At 45.7% G+C, this 24,358-nt stretch overlaps 1 protein-coding gene across 2 annotated transcripts in view; it reads left to right on the forward strand.

Moving 5' to 3' along the window:
- The window catches only part of RHBDL3 (rhomboid like 3), a 90,661-nt gene that overhangs the window by 61,494 nt on the left and 4,809 nt on the right, over positions 1-24,358 (forward strand). For both annotated transcript variants that reach the window (XM_083148254.1, XM_083148255.1), the window contains 4 exons: positions 9,874-10,025; positions 14,347-14,459; positions 17,019-17,119; positions 18,081-18,141. In XM_083148254.1, coding sequence (XP_083004380.1) covers positions 9,874-10,025; positions 14,347-14,459; positions 17,019-17,119; positions 18,081-18,141 — 427 coding nt within the window. The remainder of the gene's footprint in view (positions 1-9,873; positions 10,026-14,346; positions 14,460-17,018; positions 17,120-18,080; positions 18,142-24,358) is intronic.

Raw genomic sequence — 24,358 nt, forward strand, 5'->3', positions numbered from 1 at the left:
AAGGCCAACCATTTATGTTGCAAAAGGCTCTATAGCTGTGGACATGGTACTTCTGGGCCTCATTCATGTCTGAAAGTAAAGCAAAAAAGTAAGTTTGTGTCTGGAACAAACCATGTTGTTATGCAAATACATATATTTTCTGTGCAGGGTAAATACTGTCTGTTTTTTTTGCAAGTTGCCCACAAATGTTAGACAGCTTTGTTTTTACACTGCAATTTCGATTACCGATTGATCTCACCCCACCCAAATCTACATCCCTCTGCACATGTTACATCCGCCCCACATGCAGTGCAACATGATTTTGCCCAATTGCTTGCTTTTTTGTGCTTTACTTACGAAAATGGATCAGGCCCTCTGTTCATTCAGATAATATATGGACAGTAAGTTGATCTGGATGTAACCTAGTGAGCCACTCAAGCCAAATCCTCTGCACTCAGCACAGGAAGTAAGATCGATGTTTCTTGGGGGGGCGTGGCCTAGCGGCAGATGGTGTAGGACGCGTACCTGCAGAGCTCCTGACCATATCATCCTGAAAATACAATCTGTCAGTGGAAGGAACCTCTATTTTTTTTGGAGACGGGTTAACTACATGCCCCTGATCATACTGGTTCGGAAGTGAGGTGCCTGCGCTGTCTGGAGCGACCGCTGCCGTGCTTGTGAGGGACATCTCCCGGCTGGACGCGCTGCCAGGCGCCATCTTGGGCCTGAGGGGAATACGGAGGCTGCTGCAGAGATTCGCCGCGCAGGGCTATACGGACGACGATCTCCGTGCCCCGCGGTGCTGGTGGTGTCCCCCCATCGCCTGTGACCACAGCGCTGCACTTCTATAGGGGTCGGCGGAGAGAGAACTGCCGCCACAGACGCACAGGCGCCAACCGCGCGAAAAGTGTGGCGGTGACGGAGAGCGCATCCCGCCGCGGCTTCTATCTGAGACGGCGGTGACAGAGGGCGAGTGGTAGGAGAGAGGACAGCCGCCGCTACCCACAGCGCTGAACAAACGCTCCCCCTGTGCCTGACGATCGGCTCCCGGAGACCCCCTCACCAAAATCCTGCGTAACAGTGAGTACCCCTGCCGCCATCTTGAGGTGGGAAAGCTGAGGGATATAGACGCCCTGCGCAGCATACTGGGACCCCGCGTCTCAAGAGAGGACCCCCTATCACCGGGCACTTAAAAGAAGTATAGGTGCAGTAGAGGCTCCACTGAGGGAGTACCCCCCGGCTGGATAACATACACGGGAAGGGAAAAGAACTGCTGCATCCTCCGCCATTTTGTGAGCAAGTGGAGTGATCCGACTACCTCTTGGGAATAGTTTACATCCTTCTCTGGAGTACCTATCCTATTGCTGTCACTCCTTATTATACGGGCTGGGGTTTGAGAATACTGTGTGGCACATGCTGTATCTCTCAGAGTACTTGTAAAGAACACACGCCTGTGCCTTCCCCTGAGTGTGCCTCCCCCCCTGCTCACGGTCACCCAAATAGCTGCTATAGGTGAGCAGTGAGTACTGTTCTGACTTGCTGGGAGATTTCACTCTGCCCTATGTCCCGCAGAAATACACCAGCTGCTGCGGCCAAATTGGCAAAATTTGCTAGACGAGACCCCACACCACCCCCTGCTGAGGTCCATTCCCCAGAATCCAACATGGCGGAATCACCAGAGGTCACGATGGCACAACTCCTGCAGGCCATTACTGATTCAGAGAAGCGACTTGCGGGCAAGGTCGCAGAGGTTAAAATTGACATATCCTTCATAAGGCAGGATATGCAGAAGCTGAGAGACAGGGTCGAAGAAACTGAGACCAGAATCTCTATGCTGGAGGATACCACAGCGCCTATACCCAATCGCCTCACCACGTTAGAATCCCAGATGTCAACCTGTCAGCAGAAACTGACTGATATGGAGGGGAGGCTGAGGAGGAATAATGTGCGATTTGTGGGCCTTCCTGAGAAGGCGGAGGGTGCGAATCCTGAATCTTTCCTCGAGTCCTGGTTAATATCTTTGTTCGAAAAGGAAGCTTTCACCCCACAGTTTGCAGTGGAGAGGGCGCACAGGGTGCCCATGCGCCCGCTACCTCCTGGTGCCCCGCCACGCACATTCATCGCAAAATTTCTGCATTACAAGGACCGTGATGCAGTGCTCCGACTGGCGAGAGTGAAGGGTCCTCTCGAATATGAGGGGCAGCGGGTGGCGGCCTTTCAGGATTTCTCTGTGGAAGTCCAAAAGTCCAGGTCACAATTTACTGGGGTTAAACAGCGTCTACGCACCCTCCAACTGAAATACTCAATGCTTTACCCGGCACGACTGAGGGTGGTTGCCGGTACCCGCACACATTTCTTTGACACACCTCAGGCCGCTTCAACATGGATGGACACACAGCCGGCCCCGCGGGAACTGCCTCCTTGAAATGGCCCTCCACGGATGTGTCTATTGAAGTTTGTCAAATATGTTTATAACCCAGGCGCCTCACATTGATTATATCTGTCATGTAGAGCCATGTTTTCTAGAGATGTTATTTAGAAATGATTCTAAGAGGTATTCTTTCCTACCTGACTAAATGATTACGCTCCATGGTCAGGAGTGACATGTGCTATAGGTCATAAATAGTAGTTGCCCCCTTAAGGGTTAGACCTTCCTCCCTTTTTTCTTTTCTTCTCTTATTCTAGGTTAAGTTAATTGAAACGTCCCCGTAAAGGAGCCGATTCAGGGTTGATGTTAGGGGAACAAAGTGTACCTATGTTTGGGTGGGTATGCCGGGTGGGTTGGGATTGTTTTGTATGTGTTAGTATTTTTTTTGTTTTTCTTGCTGTGTGTGCATTGCTCCTACATATTTGCTCCTGGTTGCTGAATGGAATGGGAAGGGGTGATGCGGTGCTCTCAGTGAGCATCAATTCCCTCTGTCTACTATTTTCTCCACTGCTGTACAATGGTTAAGGTTATAGGATGGAATGTCAGGGGTCTTAATGATCGGGTAAAGCGTACTTTAATGATGAATCAACTCAGAACTCGCTCCCCAGGAATTGCATGCCTTTTTGAAACATACCTGGTGGGTAGCCGAGTATTGTCACTTAAAAAAGCTTGGGTGGGGTGGTCCTTCCACTCAGTCTTTCATCCCAATTCTAGAGGAGTTTCAGTATTGATAAATAAATGCATGGGTTTCAGGTGCCAAAAAGTACAGACGGACCCTAGGGGATGTTATGTGTTCCTGGCAGGCACCCTGCATGACTCCCCCTTGGTACTACTAGCCATCTATAATCCACCTCCATACCAGCCCACTATAATTAATAAGGCATGCACTTTTATGCAAGACTTCCCCACATATCCAGTCATTTGTGTTGGAGATTTTAATGCTGTAATGGACGAATCGCTGGACAGGTGGAGACCTGCTCCTGGTGGAGGGAGAAGTGGGACTACGTCTTTTGCACGACTTGTTGGAGAAGTGGGCTTAATAGATGTATGGAGACTAAGGTACCCAACGGCTAGCTGTTTCTCATGCTTCTCAGGTACTCATGGGGTTTTTTTCGCGTATAGATATGGCCCTGATATCCAGACGGCTGGTTCCCTCTGTGACTGCCATTGAATATTTGCCCCGAGGTGTTTCTGACCACTCCCCGGTATGTCTCGAGGTGGAGTTGGAGGGCACCAGAGGCGCAAAATTCTGGCGCTTCAATCCCTTCTGGCTGACGCAGATGGGGGCGGCCTCTGAATTACTGGCCTTATGGGAGGAATTTTTTGAAAATAATCCTATAGAGGAAGATGCCCCACTGGTATGGGACACATTTAAGGCGGTGTTGAGGGGCTCACTGATTTCCCGGGTGGCACAGCTTAAGGTCTATAGCCGGAAGGCGGAGGTTGAGCTGGAGAGGCAGAGTACAGAGCTCGAGCAGAAATATTTGAGGTCGGGGCTTGCAGCTGACCGGGTGGAGTGGCTTGTGGTCCACAAACAATGGTGCGAAATGCTGCTGGATAAATCCAAGCGGCGTCTCTTGTTCCAGTCACACGACTTCTATACACAAGGTGACAGGTCGGGCAAATTCCTGGCTTATTTAGCTAGAGAAAACCAACCCCCTACAGTGGTACACAGTATAAGACAGGACGACGGCACGACTTGTACAGGGACCCTCCCAGTGGCAAACTCATTTAGTAAACACTTCGAAAAAGTATATGAATCCCGAGCAACCTACACCCCGACAGAACTAGCTGACTACCTTGATGGGATAACGACACCCAGGCTTGACGCTGACTCCAGGGAACTGTTGGATAGCCCCCTCACGATAGAGGAGATTGAGGCGGCAATTAAGGCCTTCCCCAATTCTAAGTCCCCGGGGGTGGATGGGCTACCTATTGAATTGTACAAAACCCATATAACATTCTTTGCTACCAGACTGCTGACCCTCTATAATCTTCTATTGAGTAAGGGATCCCTCCCTGCGTCTATGGCAGAGGCACTCATAGTGCTTATTCCAAAGCCCGATAAAGACCCATTGTCACCTGACTCATACCGACCCATTTCGCTACTATCTACTGATGTCAAAATATTGGCTAAACTACTGGCAATACGTCTAAATGCGGTTGTGCTACAGCTGGTACATGCCAACCAGACCGGCTTTATGCCTGGCAGGTCGACAACCCTGAATCTGCGACGACTTTTCACCTATTTACAATGGGCCCGGGAGGGAATGGATGATGCGGTGGTGGTCTCCTTGGACGCAGCCCGCGCCTTTGATTCGGTAGAGTGGGGCTATTTGTGGGAGGTGCTTAGCAGATTTGGTATAGGCCCAAACTTTCTATCATGGGTTAAGTTACTGTACTCCGGGCCAACTGCCCGGGTGATGGTCAATGGCTTCACCACATCCTCCTTTAAGTTGGGCAGGGGAACTAGACAGGGGTGCCCCCTGTCTCCCTTGCTATTTGCACTGGCAGTGGAGCCACTGGCCTGTTATGTTAGGGCATCCCCCCTCATTAAAGGGTTCCAAATAGAAGATATAGAGGAAAAAATTGGGCTTTACGCAGATGACATGATTTTGTATTTGTCCGAGATGACCTCTTCCCTTCCAGCACTACTAGCTCTCATGACGGAATATGCCAGATTCTCAGGGATAGGTATAAACTGGGATAAGTCAGTGGTATTTCCTCTACTCCCTACTACACAGAAACCCATGTCCTATAGTTGCCCCCTACGATGGTGCATGCAATTCAAATACTTGGGAATCCAGGTCTCCCATTCCCCCACTGAATTTATATCCCTGAACCTGACCCCACAGATTGACCATCTGCGACAAAGAGCCCGCACTTGGCAGACGCTCCCTTTGTCAGTGACGGGTAGGGTAAATCTCGCTAAAATGACAGTCCAGCCCAAATTTTTGTATATACTCCAGAACTCGCCTGTCTATATACCTGTTTCCTACTTTCAGCTTATAACCAGACATATAATCTCCTTTATATGGGGGGGCAAACGTTCTCGGGTGGCGGCTAAGACTCTATGTCGATCTAGATATGATGGGGGCTTGGCACTCCCAGACCTTCGGCTGTATTACTTGGCAGTGCAACTGGCCCAGCTAGCTGAATGGGTTACACCAATACATTATGGAAATTTGCCTAATGCCCTATTACGCCGGGCAAACCTGTCATTCACACCCCTGCAATTTCTTCTGGCTAAAACCACGCTGGGGAAACTTCCCCCTCTATTACAGCAAGCCCACAGGGTGTGGGCGACGGTTGGGACCATACGAGGGGACCCGGTTGTGGACTCCTCCTCCCCCATATGGAGAAACAAGGAGTTTTCCGAACTTTACAAATTGAGGATGGGCCCAGACTGGACTTCCTTTGGGGTTTCTGAAGTGGGTCACCTTTTTCAGGAGGGAACGCTATATTCTTTTGAGCAGATGGTAACTAAATATGCGATACCAAGACAGTACTTTTATAAATATCTCCAGCTTAGACATGCAGTGGGTGCACAATGGAGAGGGAGTGTGCCTTTGCTTGCTGTGTCCCCAGTTCGTACATTGGTCAATAAACTACCAGATAGGGGGAGGATCTCTGCTCTGTACTCTCCTCTGCTTACCTTTGCCGGGGTGGATCAGCTGGAAGGCTTGAGGGCTAGATGGGTGGTAGATATTGGGCCCATTGAGGATGAACAGTGGTCTCATATGCTGAGCTCACCCAGGGAGGCCACGGGGTTTGCACGGTTTCAACAAATCCAGCTATATATTCTGCATCGGGTCTATTGAGACCCAAATAGACTTATGAAGATGGGGGGTGCTAGGTCTGACACATGTCCTAAATGTGGGAGTCCAGATGCAGATTTCTGGCATCTATTATGGCAATGCCCGCAGATATGCTCCTTTTGGGAGGCGGTCTTGGCCAGTGCCCGAGATACGGGTGTGCAGATCCCACTTGCTGATCCCCGCATATGTGTTTTCGGACTGGAATTGGAGGAGCTGCTTCCTAAACATCATAGAATTTACGTAAATACTCTGCTCACTCTGGCACGTGTGTGTATAGCCAGGACTTGGATGGGCTCCTCTCCCCCGCCCCATGCGATGTGGGTGGCTCTGGTTAATACTACCATATCTCATGAGCGATTTATGTACACCAAAAGGAATTGCCTGAAGAAGTATGATAAAATTTGGAACATGTGGCAGTCATCTACCTTGTATCTGCAAGACCCAGGCTGATGACTCCTCCCCATTCTCCCTCCCCCCCCCCCCACCCCTTCATATGTAATTATAGAGCCGATAAAACCCTGTTTACGCTTGGATCTCGGTTGCACCTCTTGGTGTCCCTGCTTCCGCACTCCTCTGAGTAACACTATATGCAGCACCTTTCAGGATCTATGTTCAGCAATGTCTTGCAAATATCTGTACTTAACTAATATAACCAATATACAACCATTTGTGAAAAATCTTGGAATAATGTACCACACGAGTAAAATGTATTATGTATGTCTTTTTTATTTTCTTTTTAGTTAGTTAAATTAGACATGTTATTACATTATCTGTAACTTGAAAATACTCAATAAAAAATACTTGATTCAAAAAAAAGATCGATGTTTCTTCTAAAGTATACTTCCAGTGTTCTGTGAATGAGAATGTTGTGTCATAATGAATTCCATGCAATCTGTGATCTTGAAAAGCATACAGACATGCAGATATTTTGTGTTTGCAAGTACAGATGAGTCAACGCATACCTTTTGTTGAAATTGTGCCAAATAGCTCCTTTTGGCATACCACAGACTTTGTGACTTTTTTTGTATCACTAATGCAACAAGAATACAATATAAGGGTACACTCTGACTACTGGGGCTTGCATTACTTATACTTCTGGGTGCTACTGTCATAAATCTTGGTAAAATAGGAAAAATACAGAATTCTCATTGCCTTCTGCCACATATGATTATGCTCATTCTGCAGCTTTATGCACACTTACCAATTCCTATGCAAGAAAAGTATTATCTAGTGCAGGGGTTCTCAAACTATTTGCTCTGGGACCCCATCAGACAGTAAATAATAGTACAGGACCCCAGCAAGTTACCACAGAATGGCCGCCACATGTGTGGTCAGTGAAGCGAAGTGACCACTATTGTGACAGGGAGGCAGTGGATAATGAGGGGATGGAAGAGGGTGACAGGGGGATGGTAGAGGGAAGCAGAGGGTGTCTACTTAATGAGTTATCCCCTGTCCCCCCTCAACAAACATATTAGTCTGATGGTCAGCAACATGGAGTCGTGACCCCATGTGGAGGTGTTCGGGACCCACTTTGGGGTCAGGACCCACAGTTTGAGAACCACTGATCTAGTGTACTGTTAAGCAAGTCAAAATGAGCAAAACATCTAGTGTGTTTGGGGCTGACACAACTTTCTATGTGCAAAAAGGAAGCAACGAAGTCATGTCGTGCACCTAACGCCATATGTTGCAGAAACACTTAGTGCTTATTTAGCAAAATCCCTCTAATTTGCAGATACACTATTGCTGCTGTGTTACCAATAGTCTCTCTCTGCACTTCAGGTCCTCTGCAACTGTTCTAGAGTTTGGCGTATTTTTTTGTAACTTTTTACCCAGAACAATGTGAAGTGATTAGGATGCAACAGGAGACTGCGCTGATTCATTTCATATGCAACAAGTCTATATGTGTGTATAACGGAGTCTGGGTCTGTATTTAAAGTGCTATTTTGTTGTGGCTTTCTTCCACACCAAGTTCCATTGTGCTTCATATACAGACTCTGAGCCTTATTCAGACTGGTCCACATACCAGTCCGATGGTGCGGACACAGTGCATGTGCATCCTCGCACACACCGTGCACCCTGAGAGCTTTGGAGGTGGGAAAGAGGCAACAACTGGGTTTGCTCTTCAAAACAGAGGGTACTGAAGTCAATGTCTGTTTCTGGAGACACAAATTTACTGACTGTGGAGGTTACTCACATGACCATGGTTTACTGACCTTGCGGCTGTGCAATATCGTACAACTTTAAAACAGCCCCTGAGTCACACACTGATATACAAATGCCTCATATCAATTTACATATTAAAGATTCCCAGAACTAGGAAAGCTACATGTGACCAGGTGTCTCATATTACATGGCGCATTGAAGATAGTTGTATAAGTTCACATCTAAATGCAAACTTCGGAACGGGTGCCGGACAGGGTCCCAACATTCGGGATCCCGACAGGCATTTACCCAACGTCGGGATCCTGACTGTCACCAACAGCCAGGTTCCCGACAGCCGTCTGCTATTTTCCCTCGTGGGGGTCCACGGCCCCCATAGAGGGAGAACAGAATAGGTGGCTTGCGTAGCGAGCGCAGTGAGCCCGCAAGGGGCTTTGTTGCACTCGCCATGCTGTCTGGGTCCGGCCACTCGGGATCCCGATGTCGGCCTAATGACTGTCGGGATCCCGACTGTCGGACCCCTGTACCACACCCATTCGGGACTACCCCCTTAATATCAATCTGCATAATTACATGCCTGCCTGGAAATGCTAATGGTGAATATTGGGATAATGTCACTTCAGATATAAATATCTCAGGATTCTCCCACTCATCTATTTAATATAGCATCTACTTTCTTAAAATATTGCTTGCCTCATCTTCATTCATGGCATAACGTAACTATGAGAGTGTTCATTTGTTTTAAAATGTCATACTGTTTCCCTTATAAGATGCATCTGGAACGTAATACGGGATGCAGTTAAAATCCCGGCGGTCGGGATCCCGGCGTTCAGAATCCCGATCGCCGGAATCCCGACCGCCGAAATCTCGACACTTTCTCCCTCCTGGGGTGTCCACGACACCCCTGGAGGGAGAATAAATTAGTGTGCCGAGCGTAGCGAGGCACCGGGCCCGCTGCGTGGCGAGCGCAGCGAGCCCGCAAGGGGGGGCGATCCACGTCCCCCCCTTGTCGGGATTTCGGCGGTCGGGATTCCGGCGTCGGGATTTTGAACGCCGGGATCCCGACCGCCGGGATTTCATACTGCTTCCGTTTAAAAGGTACCATATATTTAGTATAGAATGACTCCCAATCACAGGCTATTACCTATAAAATGCAATACCTTATAATAGAGAGGAATTGATGTGGCTGATTGTTAACAATTGCAAAATCCCAACGGACCAACCACAAACAATGGATCGTATAGTTTAGGCAAACACAAATAGTCATTTAAGGTGTCCTTTGGTGCAGATCAGAATTCTGCAAAGACAGATATAGGGTGATGTCTAAGGATAGAAATAATAGGCAAACAATGTAAAGCATAATGATAGAAGTTAATATAAAACATTAACTATGAAAATGTGTCTTCTGGTATAAAATGTGTCTGAGGACCTGCCATTATATTGCTGTTATTTTGCTGTATGAGGACAGCCATTATGTCTTGGTTACAGGTTGTCTTCTTTGTTTACTATGGGCTGGTGTTGGACCGATTCGTGCTTCAAGTCACACACTCCCAGTACTTGAAGAAGAACCCAGTTGTGTATCACCCCCAGCTACGAGCTCAGGCCTGGAGATATCTCAGCTACATGTTCATGCATGCGGGGTCAGTTCCGTGCACATGTCACCAGCAATGGTGCATTAATCTGTTTCCATACATACCTACAAACCCTGCTAACAATAAATGTTGACTGTGCCCTCAGTGTGGTCTGTCCTGTGTAGCTGCCTATTTCTCCCTCCCCAGAGGCTAGACAACTTCCTTATGAGGGACAGCTGTGTAATAATGACAAAACACAAGTTTTCCAGAGGTAACTGCAAATATGTAATATTCCTTGAATGCATCGCTGAGGGACAACAGTAGAAATCTATGGTATTTACTGTGATTCCTCCTTTCCCACCTGCTGCAGAGCCCTCATAGGTTTTTATAGGGGTTCAATGTATCCAGATCTAACTGGTATCTGTCTACTGTCTGAGTGTGTCTCGAAACACTGCCATCTGTTGGCAGTGAGCGAAACTACCTCTCTACTATCTCTTTCTCTAACACATGCACAAACACAAGGCAATCATAGGCAATCATAAGGAAGCAGACTAGCCTTCGAAGCATTGGCTTTGATTGGGCTTACTAGTATATAATAAAAGACTCAAACTGTGTGTGTGCCAGTGGCCATTAGATGGCGCCTGACAGAGTAATTGAAGTGTTGCTCCATTTAGGTGCACACAGCCGCTGGCGCTGACATTAAAATTATGTGTTTTTGTAATTTTGACAGGCCGGTAACTAATATATATTGCGTGTGTGATGTTTTAGAAGGACTGGCAGCTACTAATAAGGTTATGTTTCCTTAACTGTAATTGTTTTTTTTTTTTGTCTAAATTCTGATTGAAACATAAGTGCCTTAACATTTCTCAATATATTTTTATTGAAGCTGCTCTACTGCCTGACGGTCTATAAATAGAAATCCTTGTAAGCTCCTATTGCCCTACCTGTATGATAATAATTCATCATACATTTCCGAGATTCCCCACAGACTACACGGAGAGCAGGTCACCCTGCTGCATTCTTCAGAGAAATAAGAGGGCTAGGGAGTGTGATGCTGTAATCTCCTTGGTCCTGCCCCCTTTTTTATACATAGATTTACAGCAGTGTGCTTTTAGGGAGGGGGGTCATAATCATGCTATTTGTGTTGCCCCTCCCTAACAATGGCCACCTGCATCTCAGAAATTCCTGGAAGGGAAGACAAATAGGCCACATTGGCGTACTGTCTCTTTAAATTCACTTGATATTGTGAGGGTAATTCAACACCACTCGCTAAGCAGCAGTTGTACGCTGCTTAGCAATCTGCTTACCGCCATGCTGCTGAATGCATGGTGGTAAACACATCCGCTCGCATGCAGCCGAAGGGGAGAGAAACTAAATTCTGACCATCAAATGATTTCTCTCCCCTTCAGAAATAAAAGTCAGTCAGAACTGACTTATTTCCTGCTGTGTCTGCTTTTGCCTGCCTACTGAGGACACTGTGCATTCCCCTCCAGATGCCCCCTGCCTGCCCCCCCCCCCTCCCCTACCCCTACGAATGTCTCGGCAACTGTGATAGTTCATTCATACAGTTGCCCTGCACATGCGAAAAAAGACGTTAGTCCATCGAGTTCAACCTATTTGACTTGTAACTACTAACTTGAGTAAAAGTCATTCCAAATCTAAATCTATCTGCACATGTTATATCTGCCCCATCTGCAGTGCACATGGTTTTGTCCATTTAAGAAGAGTGAACCAGAATAAGGCCCCTAGTGATTTGTCACCTTTTACTAGCTTAGTTGCCCTTCTTTGTACCTATTCCAATTCATTTATGTCCTTTTTAAGGTGCGGTGCCCAGAACTGAACACAATATTCCAAGTGTGGTCTCACCAATGCCTTGTAAAGAGGCACTATCACATTAGCATCCCTTGAATCCATTCCCCTATTAATGCATGCCAGTGTCCGGTTTGCTTTTGCTGCTGCACTTGAGCAGTGTGCACTATTACCCAGTTTTTCATCTATTATGACCCCCAAGTCCTTCTCTACAGCATAATTCCCTATAATAACTCCATTTACCTCTAGAGATAACTTGTTCATTTTTGTTCCCATAATGAATTACTTTACACTTATCAATGTTAAACTGCATTTTCCACCTTTCCACCCACCTTTCCAGTTTATTTAAGTCACTTTATAATGTATCTATATCCTCTCGAGTTAATTTCCTTACTCAATTTTGTGTTGTCTGCAAATATTGCAATTTTACTGACTACTGTATATCAGTTACTTCCTATATCATTAATGAATATATTAAACAAGATGGGTCCCAATATTGAACCTTGCGGGACTCCACTTTGGACCTTACTCCAGCTGGAATGTATGCCATTTACCACAACTCTCTGTCCCCGATTGTGCAACCAGTTTTTAATTCAATTACAAATTTTATCTCCTAACCCTAAATTACTTAGTTTCATGAATAACCTTTTATAAGGCACCGTGTCAAAAGCTTTAGTGAAATGAAGCAGTATTACAGATGGGGCAGGCTTCATCCTGGCTGGCAGATCGGCAGAACGTCCCCGCTGGCGATCCGCCAGCAGCCTCGCCATCCATCAGACTGAGACGTGCGTGCGTCTCACGCGCATGCGCGTGTCAATCTCCGTCGGCGGGGCGACGGAAACCCTGTCCGTCTCCGCCTTAGGGAGACGGACAGGGTTAAGGGGGGTTAGGGGGTGCGGGCAGGCGGCGGGGACCCCGGGTTACCGCCGGCGGGGACCCGGGAGAGCAGATGGAAGCGCCGTCGGAAGGGGACGCGCGCGCCTCTCGTGCGAGTGTGTCCCCTTCTCGCCATCGATATGGCGCTGGCAGGGGATGGCGGCTGGCGTCGCCATCGCCATCCCCTGCCAAGATGGGACCTGCCCCATCTGTACATCAACAGATTTCCCTAAGTCTAGCCCCCTACTGACTTCCTCAAAGAAGGTAATTAAATTAGTCTGACATGATCTATTTTTGATGAATCCATGCTGAGCCTTACTTATAACTTTCTCCTGTTCTAAGAAATTTTGTATACTATCTCTTATTATTCCTTCTAATATTTTCCCTATAATGGATGTAAGGCTGACCGGTGTATAATTTTCAGGGTTAGTTATGCTACCTTTCTTCCATATTGGTACTATGTTACCTATGCGCCAGTCCCTTGGTACCGTCCCTGAGTATATTGATTCCTCAAATGTCAGATAATGGTAGTGCTATGAAAGAACTCAATTCTTTTAGTATCCTAGGGTGTATTTCGTCTTGACCAAGAGGATTCAAATTCCTTGACTACGGCCCTGGCATGTTTAGTGGATATTTTGCACATCTAAAGGTTAAGGAACAAGGTATGCACTTTCATACATCTACTCCTGAGTGAAGAATGATGTAGAGAGGTTAGTGGACAATAGGTAAATGTAAGTGTCATCAGCATAAAAGTGGCATTTGAGACTGAAGGAGCTGAGCATTCTTCAAAGGAGGAGGTGAAAAGGAAAAAGTGACCAAGGACAAATACTTGGGGAATGCCAACAGGTAGAATAAGGCAGGGGGAATTCTTCCTTGGAAGGCAAGGAAAGTTCCTCTATGAAGTTTGGAAAGTGATGAGTAGAATGTAAATTTGCTTCCCCCACTCCAAAATTTCAGCTGTAAATTTATTGGATTCGTTATGAAATCCCGACGGGCAAAATCCCGACTGTGAAAATACCGACAGCTATTGACCGACGGTCAAAATCCTGACATGGTCAAAATCCCAACATTTAAAATCCCGACAAGGTCAAAATACCGACATTTAAAATCCCGACAAGGTCAAAATACCGAATATAGACAGGTGAAAAAGTCAACATGACTTTCGGTCGACAGGTTGCGAGGTTGACATGGTTGTTTTCACTGTTTTTTTACCCGAATGTCGACACAGTCGACATGGACACAGTTGGAAGTCAACTGCAGCCCCTCCCATCGCTCGCAATGCTTCGGGCACGGTGCCTCGCTGCGCTAGGCACACTATTTTATTCTCCCACCATGCCCTAGTGGATGGTAGGGCATGAAATACTGCCTGTCGGGTCAAAAAACAGTGAAAAAAACCCATGTTGACCTCGTGACCTGTTGACCGATAGTCATGTTCACTTTTTCACCTGTCTACATTCTATATGTCGGTATTTTGACCTTGTCGGGATTTTAAATGTCGGGATTTTGACCATCGGTCAATGGTTGTTGGTATTTTCACCGTCGGGATTTTGACTGCATCCCATATAGATCGCCTAAGTATGCCAATATGTAATCTATTACTATGTTGTAAATGTAGATTGTGACAAAAATAATACTCTGTAATCTGTTCTCATGTGAGGATTAGCATGTACTTGTATTCATTTAATATAATGTCATTGTCTCCTAGGATAGAACACCTTTCGGTGAACATAGCCCTGAAACTACTGGTGGGTGTCCCCCTGGAGATGGTACATGGTGCTGTGCGGATCGGGTTTGTGTACATTGCGGGGGTCCTGGCAGGTGCGTTCTCATATTTTATTTCTCCTGGCTAGTCCTGAAATCTTTTCAGCATGGTCCAAAACAGTATCAGTGTGCTAACCCATTGCAGCCATCAATAGAATTTATTTCACCCAGCAATCTATTAAAAGCCCTGATTGGTGTAATACCACATCATATTGTTATATGCTCTGCAAGCATATAGTATAAACACAAGTATGGTATTGGTAAGAATTATATAGTAGGTGAGGCTGAATAAAGACTTGCGTCCATCTAGTTCAACCTATGTTTATAGTAGCTTATCCCTTGTTGTATAGTATGTTCTGATATTTTAAAGACAGATTATGTTTCTTAGTTGTACCAATGGATGTTTTTAACCAATAAGTGTTTATCCAACCTTATTTTAAACATATTTATAGTGTCTGCCGACACCACTTCTCCAGGAACAGAGTTCCAAAGTTTGACTGCTCTGACTGTAAAGAATTTTTTTCGGTACTCTTTACCTAGAAGGGCGCCCATCGTGGCCATCTCGGGCATTGAATGCACTAAAAAATCGGGTGCGATGCGACCGACGAGATGCCCGCGATTTCCCATAGGGAACAATGTTAAATGTCTCAATTGACCCAATTTTCCTGTTCAATGCCTCAATTGACCCGATTTTTCCATAGGAAAAAATGTTAAATGGGCCACAGAGGCCAAATAGGCACCCTGAAGTGTGAAATGGCCACCCCAATTGTTAACGCCACCCCACGATCACCGTCAACCCGAAGTGTGGCGAGCGGCGGCGGTACGCGTCCTACGACCTTTTCATACCCCCACTATCCACGTCGGCGTGGAGTTGAGAATAGAAAGTATGGCGAGCGCAGCGAGCCACCGAGCCCGAAGCGTGGTGAGCGCAGCGAGCCCCGCGAGGGGACGCGGATACCTTCACAGGTATCCGCGTCCCCTCGCGGGCTTCACAGCTGTCCGCGTCCCCTCGCTGCGCTCGCCACACTTTCTATTCTCAACTCCACGCCGACGTGGATAGTGGGGGTATGAAGAGGTCGTAGGACGCGTACCGCCGCCCCTCGCGGGCTAGCTGCGCTCGCCACGCTTCGGGTTCACGTTGATCGTGGGGTGGCGTTAACAATTGTGGGGGCCATTTCACACTTCAGGGTGCCTATTTGGCCTCTGTGGGCCATTTAACATTGTTTCCTATGGAAAAATCAGGTCAATTGAGGCATTGAACAGGAAAATTGGGTCAATTGAGACATTTAACATTGTTCCCTATGGGAAATTGCGGGCATCGCGTCGGTCGCATCGCACCCGATTTTTTTAGTGCATTCAATGCCCGAGATGGCCACGATTTTTTACTAACGATGCCCACGATCAAAATCGTGGGCGCCGTTCTAAGTAAAGAGTACCTTTTTTTCTTCTAGATGAACAAAATCTTTTTTCTTCTAATCTAAACTCGTGCCCTCGCGTCCTAGATTCCTTTCTAGTAGAAAAAAAGGCGTTTGACAGTTCCTTATATTGGCCCCTAATATAATTATGTCCAAATTCAGTCCATAAACTGCAAAGCACAGTACATGTAATGTTTGAATGGAAGGCCTCTGTCGTCTGATTGGCAATTACATATTGGGCAGTATATATAATTTAGTCACTTCAGTATTTAGTAACCCTCAATCATGGGCAGTGTAATGTTAGTCACTGTCCTTAGGTATGTTAGAGAGGTTGTGAGCCTGATTCTAAGGTGGATGTAGAAGCAGCTTATATCGGTGGACACCTTTCTGTGACTCTATGCAAATGTCGATAGAAACACCTTCCCTACTGTACATCTGTGCAGTGACTGAGATGCCCACTTTCAGCTTCATGCATGCAGTTATACGGATTGTCGTGTCCTTAGATGCTACCATCGGTTGCACCATCAAAACTGTCACCAGTTCTATGGTAGGTGCAGTGTTTCCTTTTGAGTATGGGCTCCTGTGAGGCAGTCGTTGGTGTGCTCAGTCAAAATCACTGACACTGCTGCGAAACTTCCATGAAACGATCGCTGGACGAACCATTTTTGCATGCGGTTCTTACTACTGTTCAGTAACTCCTGTAACGTTTCCACAACATTGCCATCCATCTCGATCACAGCTTTTGTGCATACACTCTGTGTAACGCATGTGCTTTATAAGTTGTTGGAGTTTTGTGCAGTTACAAAAAAAAATGCCCAACTACCTGAATATCAGAATTGCGTGCAGCTCTGAATCAAGCCTTATTTAAAATAGAGGACAATAGAGAAATCCTTGCTTTAATACTGAGTATCCCTGGCTCCTCCTGAAATTGTAGGGCTTTACTGGACACAAATTGTCCAGTAAAGCAGCTAAAACATGGCTGACACATTGTTTTCTGGTAACGCATCAATACTTCCACAACCTGTCTCAACCCCGAGATTCCTATGTGGTGGTGCAATGGAATGCATGGTCTGATGACTCCACACAAGTGTTATTGCAATTGGCAAATGTGCCAAATGAATCCCATAATTAAAGTGATATAGTAAAACCACACATAAGGGTTAAGATTCATAAGGGTAACAACTATTTGCACCTTGCTCAGGTTCTCTGGCAGTATCTGTGGCTGATATGACTGCTCCTGTGGTGGGATCTTCGGGTGGAGTCTACGCCATTGTTTCTGCACACCTGGCCAATATCGTGATGGTGAGAGAACTTATTTGTTCTATTGGATATTTTATTGTATTTTTATTCAACTTTACCTAGTATCTGCTATTTAAAATTATGGATGTGGAATATTTGTAGATTTTCACAATGTTGGTATTTATTATGTCAATATGGTTGTCTTGTGAACATGTTTACATCAACCATAGCAACATTGAGCATGATAACATTGATGTTATCAATTTTCACTATATTGTACTATAGATACTTTCTCCTCAAAATTGTCCGACCTGTCTAATTTTTCTTGCAATAGCCCCGCGGGGGTGTACATCAGCATCACAAGCTGTATACACACATGGTACGATATGTACTATGTTTTCTACCAATATGGACTATATAGTCTATATTGGTAGTTCATATCGCACCGGGTGTATGCCCCATAGCAGTCCAGGTTTTAAGGATATCCCTACAAGTGCACAAATAGTATAATTAAACGGAGGTACTATTTAAGTCACCTATGCTTTAGCATGGATATTTTTAAAACCTGAGGACTGCATATGGTAACCACTGGCCTGATGGGAATGCCAAATTCTGTCAATGTAAATATTTTAACCATGTTGACATCATCCTTGTTGGCATTTTGTCAACCTTGTAATTATCAACTTCCTGAACAGAAAAATTACTGCATACCGAAATTATGGCCCATTCTGTACAGACACAGGATAGCTGATGATATGGATGTTTTTCATTTGCTAGAACATTATCAGGGTCTCTGATATTTTCCTGCTTCCATCTCCTATAAAATGTTGTATGAATGAGCCCTTGGCTGGGACTTAGCTCTGAGCATGCCTTGGATGCGGGCAGCTGGACCAGTGATGAAAGAGGTGTCTTCCATCACTGTCTGTTCTCTGCTTTGTCAGAACATGAATGTGTAGATTAGCCATCTCTGATCTTCCCCATTATGCTGTGCTCTCCTGGTGATTTCATTGTCTCTTCTCTCTAGAACTGGTCTGGGATGAGATGTCAGTTCAAGCTCTTGCGTATGTCCTTTGCCTTAATATGTAGTAAGTATGGTCACTTGCATATTCATGACATTAATAATATAATAATACCACCTGTGCTTCAGCACCTGGTCTTTCAGGGGATAAGCAATTACTGGATTATCAATCCATAAGGGTGTGTCAGGAGTTTGATGCTCTTTTAGTTCTCTATGTGACCACATGTACAGTATTTATCTCAATTCTTACACTTGTCACTATACTGATAAATAAAATCTCGCACTTTATTTACAATATGTGCTACTGATTAAAGAATCTATTCTGGTTGGTTCACAACCAGAATACGTTTGCAGCCCAACCAATGGTTGGGCTGTGCGTATGCACATTTCTGCGCATACGTAGGTGCATGCACCCTACGCGGGGGCGAGGGGTCAGTCTCATTACCATATGGGAACACCCAGCATTCCATGGGCGGTCCCGTGAGAATGCTGGGCGTTCTCATGGTAATGAGGACAAGACAGACAGGTGGGGGGCGGGCAGCTGACATAACTAGATGTCAGCTGCCCGCCTACTTTCCCCGACCGCACACGCATATGTAAGGTTGTTTAGAGCAACCTTACTTATGCGCGGGCCTTCACCATCATTCGATAGTTGTCGACCTACGAATGATTGGGGTGAGTCCCCAGAGCCTGCGAATGGATGTTTATGTTAAACATCCATTCACAGCCAGTGCGGGAGAACCTATACTGCGAGGGGAGGGCGGCGGCCCGGCATTTGGTGGGCTGGGTTTGGTGGACTCGCAAGGATGTCAACCAGAAAACCCAGTCAATGTCATCTGTCAGGCATTCCTAGTAACCACTTTGTCTATTTACAAGATTAGCTAACAATAGTTTTCACTTGGAGGCCTTTCTTTGCATACACAGCTCATATATAAGAACATGACCTACTGTATTCTTAGGAGCCTATTCCTTATCTCCTACATATTTCAGGATACTAAATATTCGCTATGAGGTTCTGCAGTAATCTGTGCTAGTAATGACGTCACTTTACTGATCTAATTATAATCATCTCCTAATTAAGTGCACACGGAGCTAGATTGCTTCAGCAGTACGAGATTCACACTTCATGGCAGACACTTTGTGATAAACACCATATATGTGTCAGCGCTCGTGTTTTGCCAACTGAGTCACCCTGCATGAGGGCCACCGGTGAGTATGAGGCTCACAGAAATGGCAACAGGATCATAATGCTCTTGTTCTTATTGTACACCATCAGTAAGTCACGTAGATGTGCGAGTATGTGTTCATGTGTTCACAGGATTAAGCAGAAATAAATATGTATCATTTGTCTTAAATGCATTATTTTACATGATCAGTAAATAAACATTTACCCGTAAATATAAATGTCCTTACTAATTTACCTTTTCAGATCCTAGACCATAAAATGCCCAAAATAGCAATAGTACTAGAACTGCCACCATACTTTGGGGAGATAGTGTAGGGGAATGTAGGTTTTGGATAATTGGAGCACAGTTGTATCTTTATCACTTCTGTGGTAGTGTAAGCTAAAGCCTCATTCTGTAATGTTATAATAGAATTATCCCAGCTGTCAGGATGCCTGCATTCAATATACCGAAGCCGGCAACCCAACTGCCCAAATAGATCAGGATGCCGACGACGGGACACTGACAGCTGGCATCCCAATTGGAAAGTATGTCGGACTAGCTAATGTGTGGTCAAGGAAGGGGGGGGGGGTATGTTTAGGTACTAGTGGGCAGATTTACGGTTTTGCTGCAGAAAGGGAAAGGTTGGGGTTAGGGTTAGGCTACAGAGAGGGAGAGGTTGGGGTTAGGCTACAGAGAAGGGGAGGTTGGGGTTAGGCTGCGCAGAGGGTGGATTAGGGTTAGGCTGCAGAGAAGGGGAGGTTGGGTTGGGGTTAGGCTGCAGAGAAGGGGGGAGGTTGGGGTTAGGCTGCACAGGGGGGGATTAGGGTTAGGCTGCAGAGAGGGGGAGGTTGGGGTTAGGCTACAGAGGGGGAGGTTGGGTTAGGCTGCGCGGAGGGGGGATTAAGGTTAGGCTGCAGAGAGGGGGAGGTTGGGGTTAGTCTGCACGGAGGGGTATTAGGGTTAGGCTGCAGAGGGGAAGGTTGGGGATAGGCTTTTGGTAGCGGGTTTAGGATCAGGCTGCAAAGTGGAAATTTGGGGTTAGGCTACAGGGCAGAGGGATGTTAGATTTAGGCAGCTCGGTAAGGGGTTAAGGTTGCGCACTAGCTGGGAGAGTTTGGGTCAGGCTGTGGGAGGGGGAGGGTTAGGTTGCAGGAGGGTAAGTATACTTCTCTGACCCATGTCGGGATTTCCTTAATCAGGATTCCAGTGTTGGCATTCTGACTGTCGATCATCCCTATCTATACCCTCTGTGCTAATCCTGTGTTATTACAAATGTTAGATTTGAATCACTTTGAACTTGGGTACCAAGAGAACCATAAAATCAGTGTATTACAGTAGTTCCAGGAGCTAATAGCAATCCATCTGCCAGGTGGACTCTGCCTAAACACTTATTCCTGAATTTACAAAAATCATCAGGCTTAAGTGCCTCCATTCAACACTCTAAAGGTTTTCTATTTATAAGAGACTACAGACACATTGGTCAGCGTGAGGCAACAGTATAAGATCTGCAAATATAACCAGCCTGCTCCCTCCCACTGACATCACCCCTGCTGCCATAGTATCAGGGAGTATTATATATACAATATAATGGCAAGGCTGCCCTCTGCTGGCTATTTGTAAATTGACAGGCATAGTATTAAACATCTCAGAAATAGGCCAGTATTCAATGAGAAAAATTCGCTGTGATTTCTGGAGAGTTTGTGCTTTTCACGCGGTGGAGAGAGGTTTTTTTTCTCCAAAGCCGAGCCACCCTATTCAATGTGAAATATTCTCCGTCTTTCTAAGTGATTCTCGCCGTCTCTCTCCGTGTAGAAATTCTCCATCTTTTGATGGAGAGCAGGAATGTGAACTTTTAAACTAAAAGGGTGTTTTTTTTAATTTTGGTGTCAAAAAATCAGGTTTTTTTTTCTGTGAAGGGCCATGTTATTTTTATTCATGTGCCTATAGCACATGAATATATATTTAATTTAAAAAAAAATATTTTTTTACAATTTTTTTTTTTTTTTACACAGTGCAGCCAGCAGGGGGCCGGAGCGCTCGAGCCGCTCATTAGATATTCATATATTCACTGCACCCGATGCACGTTCGGGTACAGTGAATATTGGGTCCCCCGCTGGCTATAGGGGGGGCAGCCTGTGCTGCCTGGGTCCAGGGGAGCCCTGCTCCCCACCCCATATCCCCTGCAGCAGCCAAGAGAGACTTTAATCTCTCTTGGCTGCTACGTCCCCCGGCTCCCTGACAGCTCCCTGCCGCGGACGCTCGTCCGCTGCAGGGGTTAAGACTCGCCGCGAGTGGCGGCGAGTCTTTAACACGTTGAATAGGGGGAGCAGGAGGCTCCGGAACACGGAGAGTGCATGGCGAGAGAAAAAATCTCTCGCCATGCACGGAGAAAATTTCTCATTGAATACTGGCCATAGACTTATGGAAAATAGCCTGTGAGCATTTAACAATTGCTTTAGCCTCATTAGTGCTGGACAGGTTGTACTTATTCTAAGCCTAGGGTTAGATTTCCCTAAGCAGAGGGTTTAGAATCTACAGCTATGGATTGACAGTGATTACTATTAATAACACTATTTAGAAGCATTTCTATTTATATTAAATTTTGATAAAAATATTTTATCGTTTTAAAAGACGATTGCAGCAGCAGTGACAACATAAAAACCAATCTGTACAAAATAAAAGAGCAAGGCTCCGCCAAGAATAAAAACAGTAAATAGAGCAATTGAAAAATGCAAATCAAAGCAGGAAGTGCGGAATGAATTTACCTATTCAGTGTATTAAGTCACATAAAGTAAATGAGGGGGGGGTCGGCAAAAGCACTACGGTCTGTCAGACCATGCGGGTAGGGAATTGACTAGCATAAGTATACCAAAGACTCCAAACAAGAAGGCAGTGTGGTGATTTGGAGTTCAGGTAAGCAGTATTTTTTTTTTTGCCATGCTCTAGAGCAGGCATTCCCAACCACGGTCCTCAAGGCACACCAAGAGTGCAGGTTTTGTAGATAACCAGGCTAGAGCACAGGTGACGTAATTAGTACCTGAGTGATTCTGATTAAACCATCTGTGCTGAAGCCTGGATATCACTAAAACCTGCACTGTTGGTGTGCCTTGAGGACCGTGGTTGGGATTGCCTGCTCTGGAGAAATGTAGAGAGAGGAGCATGATTTTTGCAGTGGAATCTACGAGACAACTAGCAGCATTGAGGATTTGGTCTGCTAATTTATTCTCATATCTGCCTAAGGGCTCAAAGGGAAGGCCTAAGAGAAAGGAACATGGGCTAGCGGTTATGGGGGAATTTAATATAGAACTCAAAAGGTCTGCAGTTGAATGCCAGAACAGAACTTGTGTAGGACAGGTCCATCATATGCGAAGGAAAGTACCAGGTTTTCCTCACCACTTGTAAAAAAGGGGAGAGGTAGAGCTGAACATTGTATGAGTTGAATTGGAACCAAGTACTATTGATAATACATTTTACATAAATTTTATTTGACCAATGTAAATATGGAATATCTAGCAGTCTGTTCCCGAATTGTGGATCAGATGTTCTCTTCAGGAGGGAGGGGGGGGGGGGGGGGGGTGTCGCCTTGTAAAATGTTATTGAACATAGGACCTTATTCAGATCTGAGGTCAATACAAATTTGTTTGGAAAAATGGGAAAAACCATGTGCACTGCAGGTGGGGCAGATGTAACATATATTGAGAGAGTTAGATTTGTGTGAGTTATTTGGTTTCTGTGCAGGGTAAATACTGGCTGCATTATTTTTACACGGCAATTTAGATTCAGTTTCAGCACACCCCACCCAAATTTAACTCTCTCTATACATGTTACATCTGCCCCACCTGCAGTGCACATGGTTTTGCCCATTTTCCAAACAAATTTGTACTGAGCTCAGATCTGAATAAGGCCCATAGCCTTTTCGGAGAGGGGGTCCCTTGGAAAATGTTATTGAACATAGCAGACAGATGAGGGACAAGGACTTTCTGGTATAATTCATAATAGGAAAAACTAGCTATATTGGGTGCTTTATGTAATTTATTTGTTCGATGGCAGAGCGATAGTAATACATTTATGTAATATTGAAAGCGGGTGTTTTATAACACACTGACAGTCGGGATTCCAACAGTCAACAGTCAATAGTCTGACTGCCGGGAATCAGACAGCGGGGCGAGTGCAACGAAGCACCTTGCGGGCTCACTGCGCTCGCCACCTATTCTGTTCTCCCTCTATGGGGGGGGTCCACAAGGGAGAATAGCCGCTGTCCGTCTATTGGGGGTTTAGCAGTTGGGATTCCGACATTGGTGTAATGACTCTCGGAATCCCGACTGCCGGTCAGTCATCCGTCACCCATTGAAAGCACCATACAATGGACATTATAGAAAATGACAGCTTGGTGCAGCCGCAGCGATGATTGTCATGGCAGGTGAGTTACTGGGTACATCGAACACCCCCTCCCCCCTGCCTGCATGTATGTTGGCAGAGCTTTCTTGTCTTATAGGTCAGGCATAAAGAGGACCTATTTATCAGACATTATTAATGATTTATTTCTTTAATTGCTTTGGTATTTATTTGATATGGCAACCGTGTATGCTAGTTAATCATCAATTTGTACTTGGCATTTCCTATTATTTTAAAAAATTGTGACCTTTAATCTTTATCTTTAAACATGTGGAAGAGGATATATCCTTGAAACGTCTGTATGATAGGTTTGCTATTCTAGTTAAACTAAAGCATAATAGGTTTTGGACTATGGATTAAACATAATTGGTTTTGGACTATGGATTAGTGTTCTTCCTCATAGTTAAATGACCTTGCCGCTGCAGCAGCTCTGAGAAACCTGAAGCAGTAGGTGCCAGCATGCCCCCTTCATTACTAGTGTCCAGAGGCTATCACCTCTGTTGCCCTCTGTAGTACAGCCCTGGCATTATGTCCTTGTTAAGATTACACCTTCAATAATGTATCCTCCCCATCCTTTCCCCTTGAAAGGGGGACCCGTCAAGGTTGCCCCCTTTCTCCTCTACTCTTTAATTTGGCACTTGAACCGCTCCTCCGCTTCATTTCACTATCACCCCACCTGAGAGGTATCTCCATAGGCACCAGAGAGCTACGCACCGTAGCCTT

Source organism: Crinia signifera, chromosome 6, assembly GCF_055691185.1.
Source record: "Crinia signifera chromosome 6, ASM5569118v1, whole genome shotgun sequence".
NCBI lineage: Eukaryota > Metazoa > Chordata > Amphibia > Anura > Myobatrachidae > Crinia > Crinia signifera.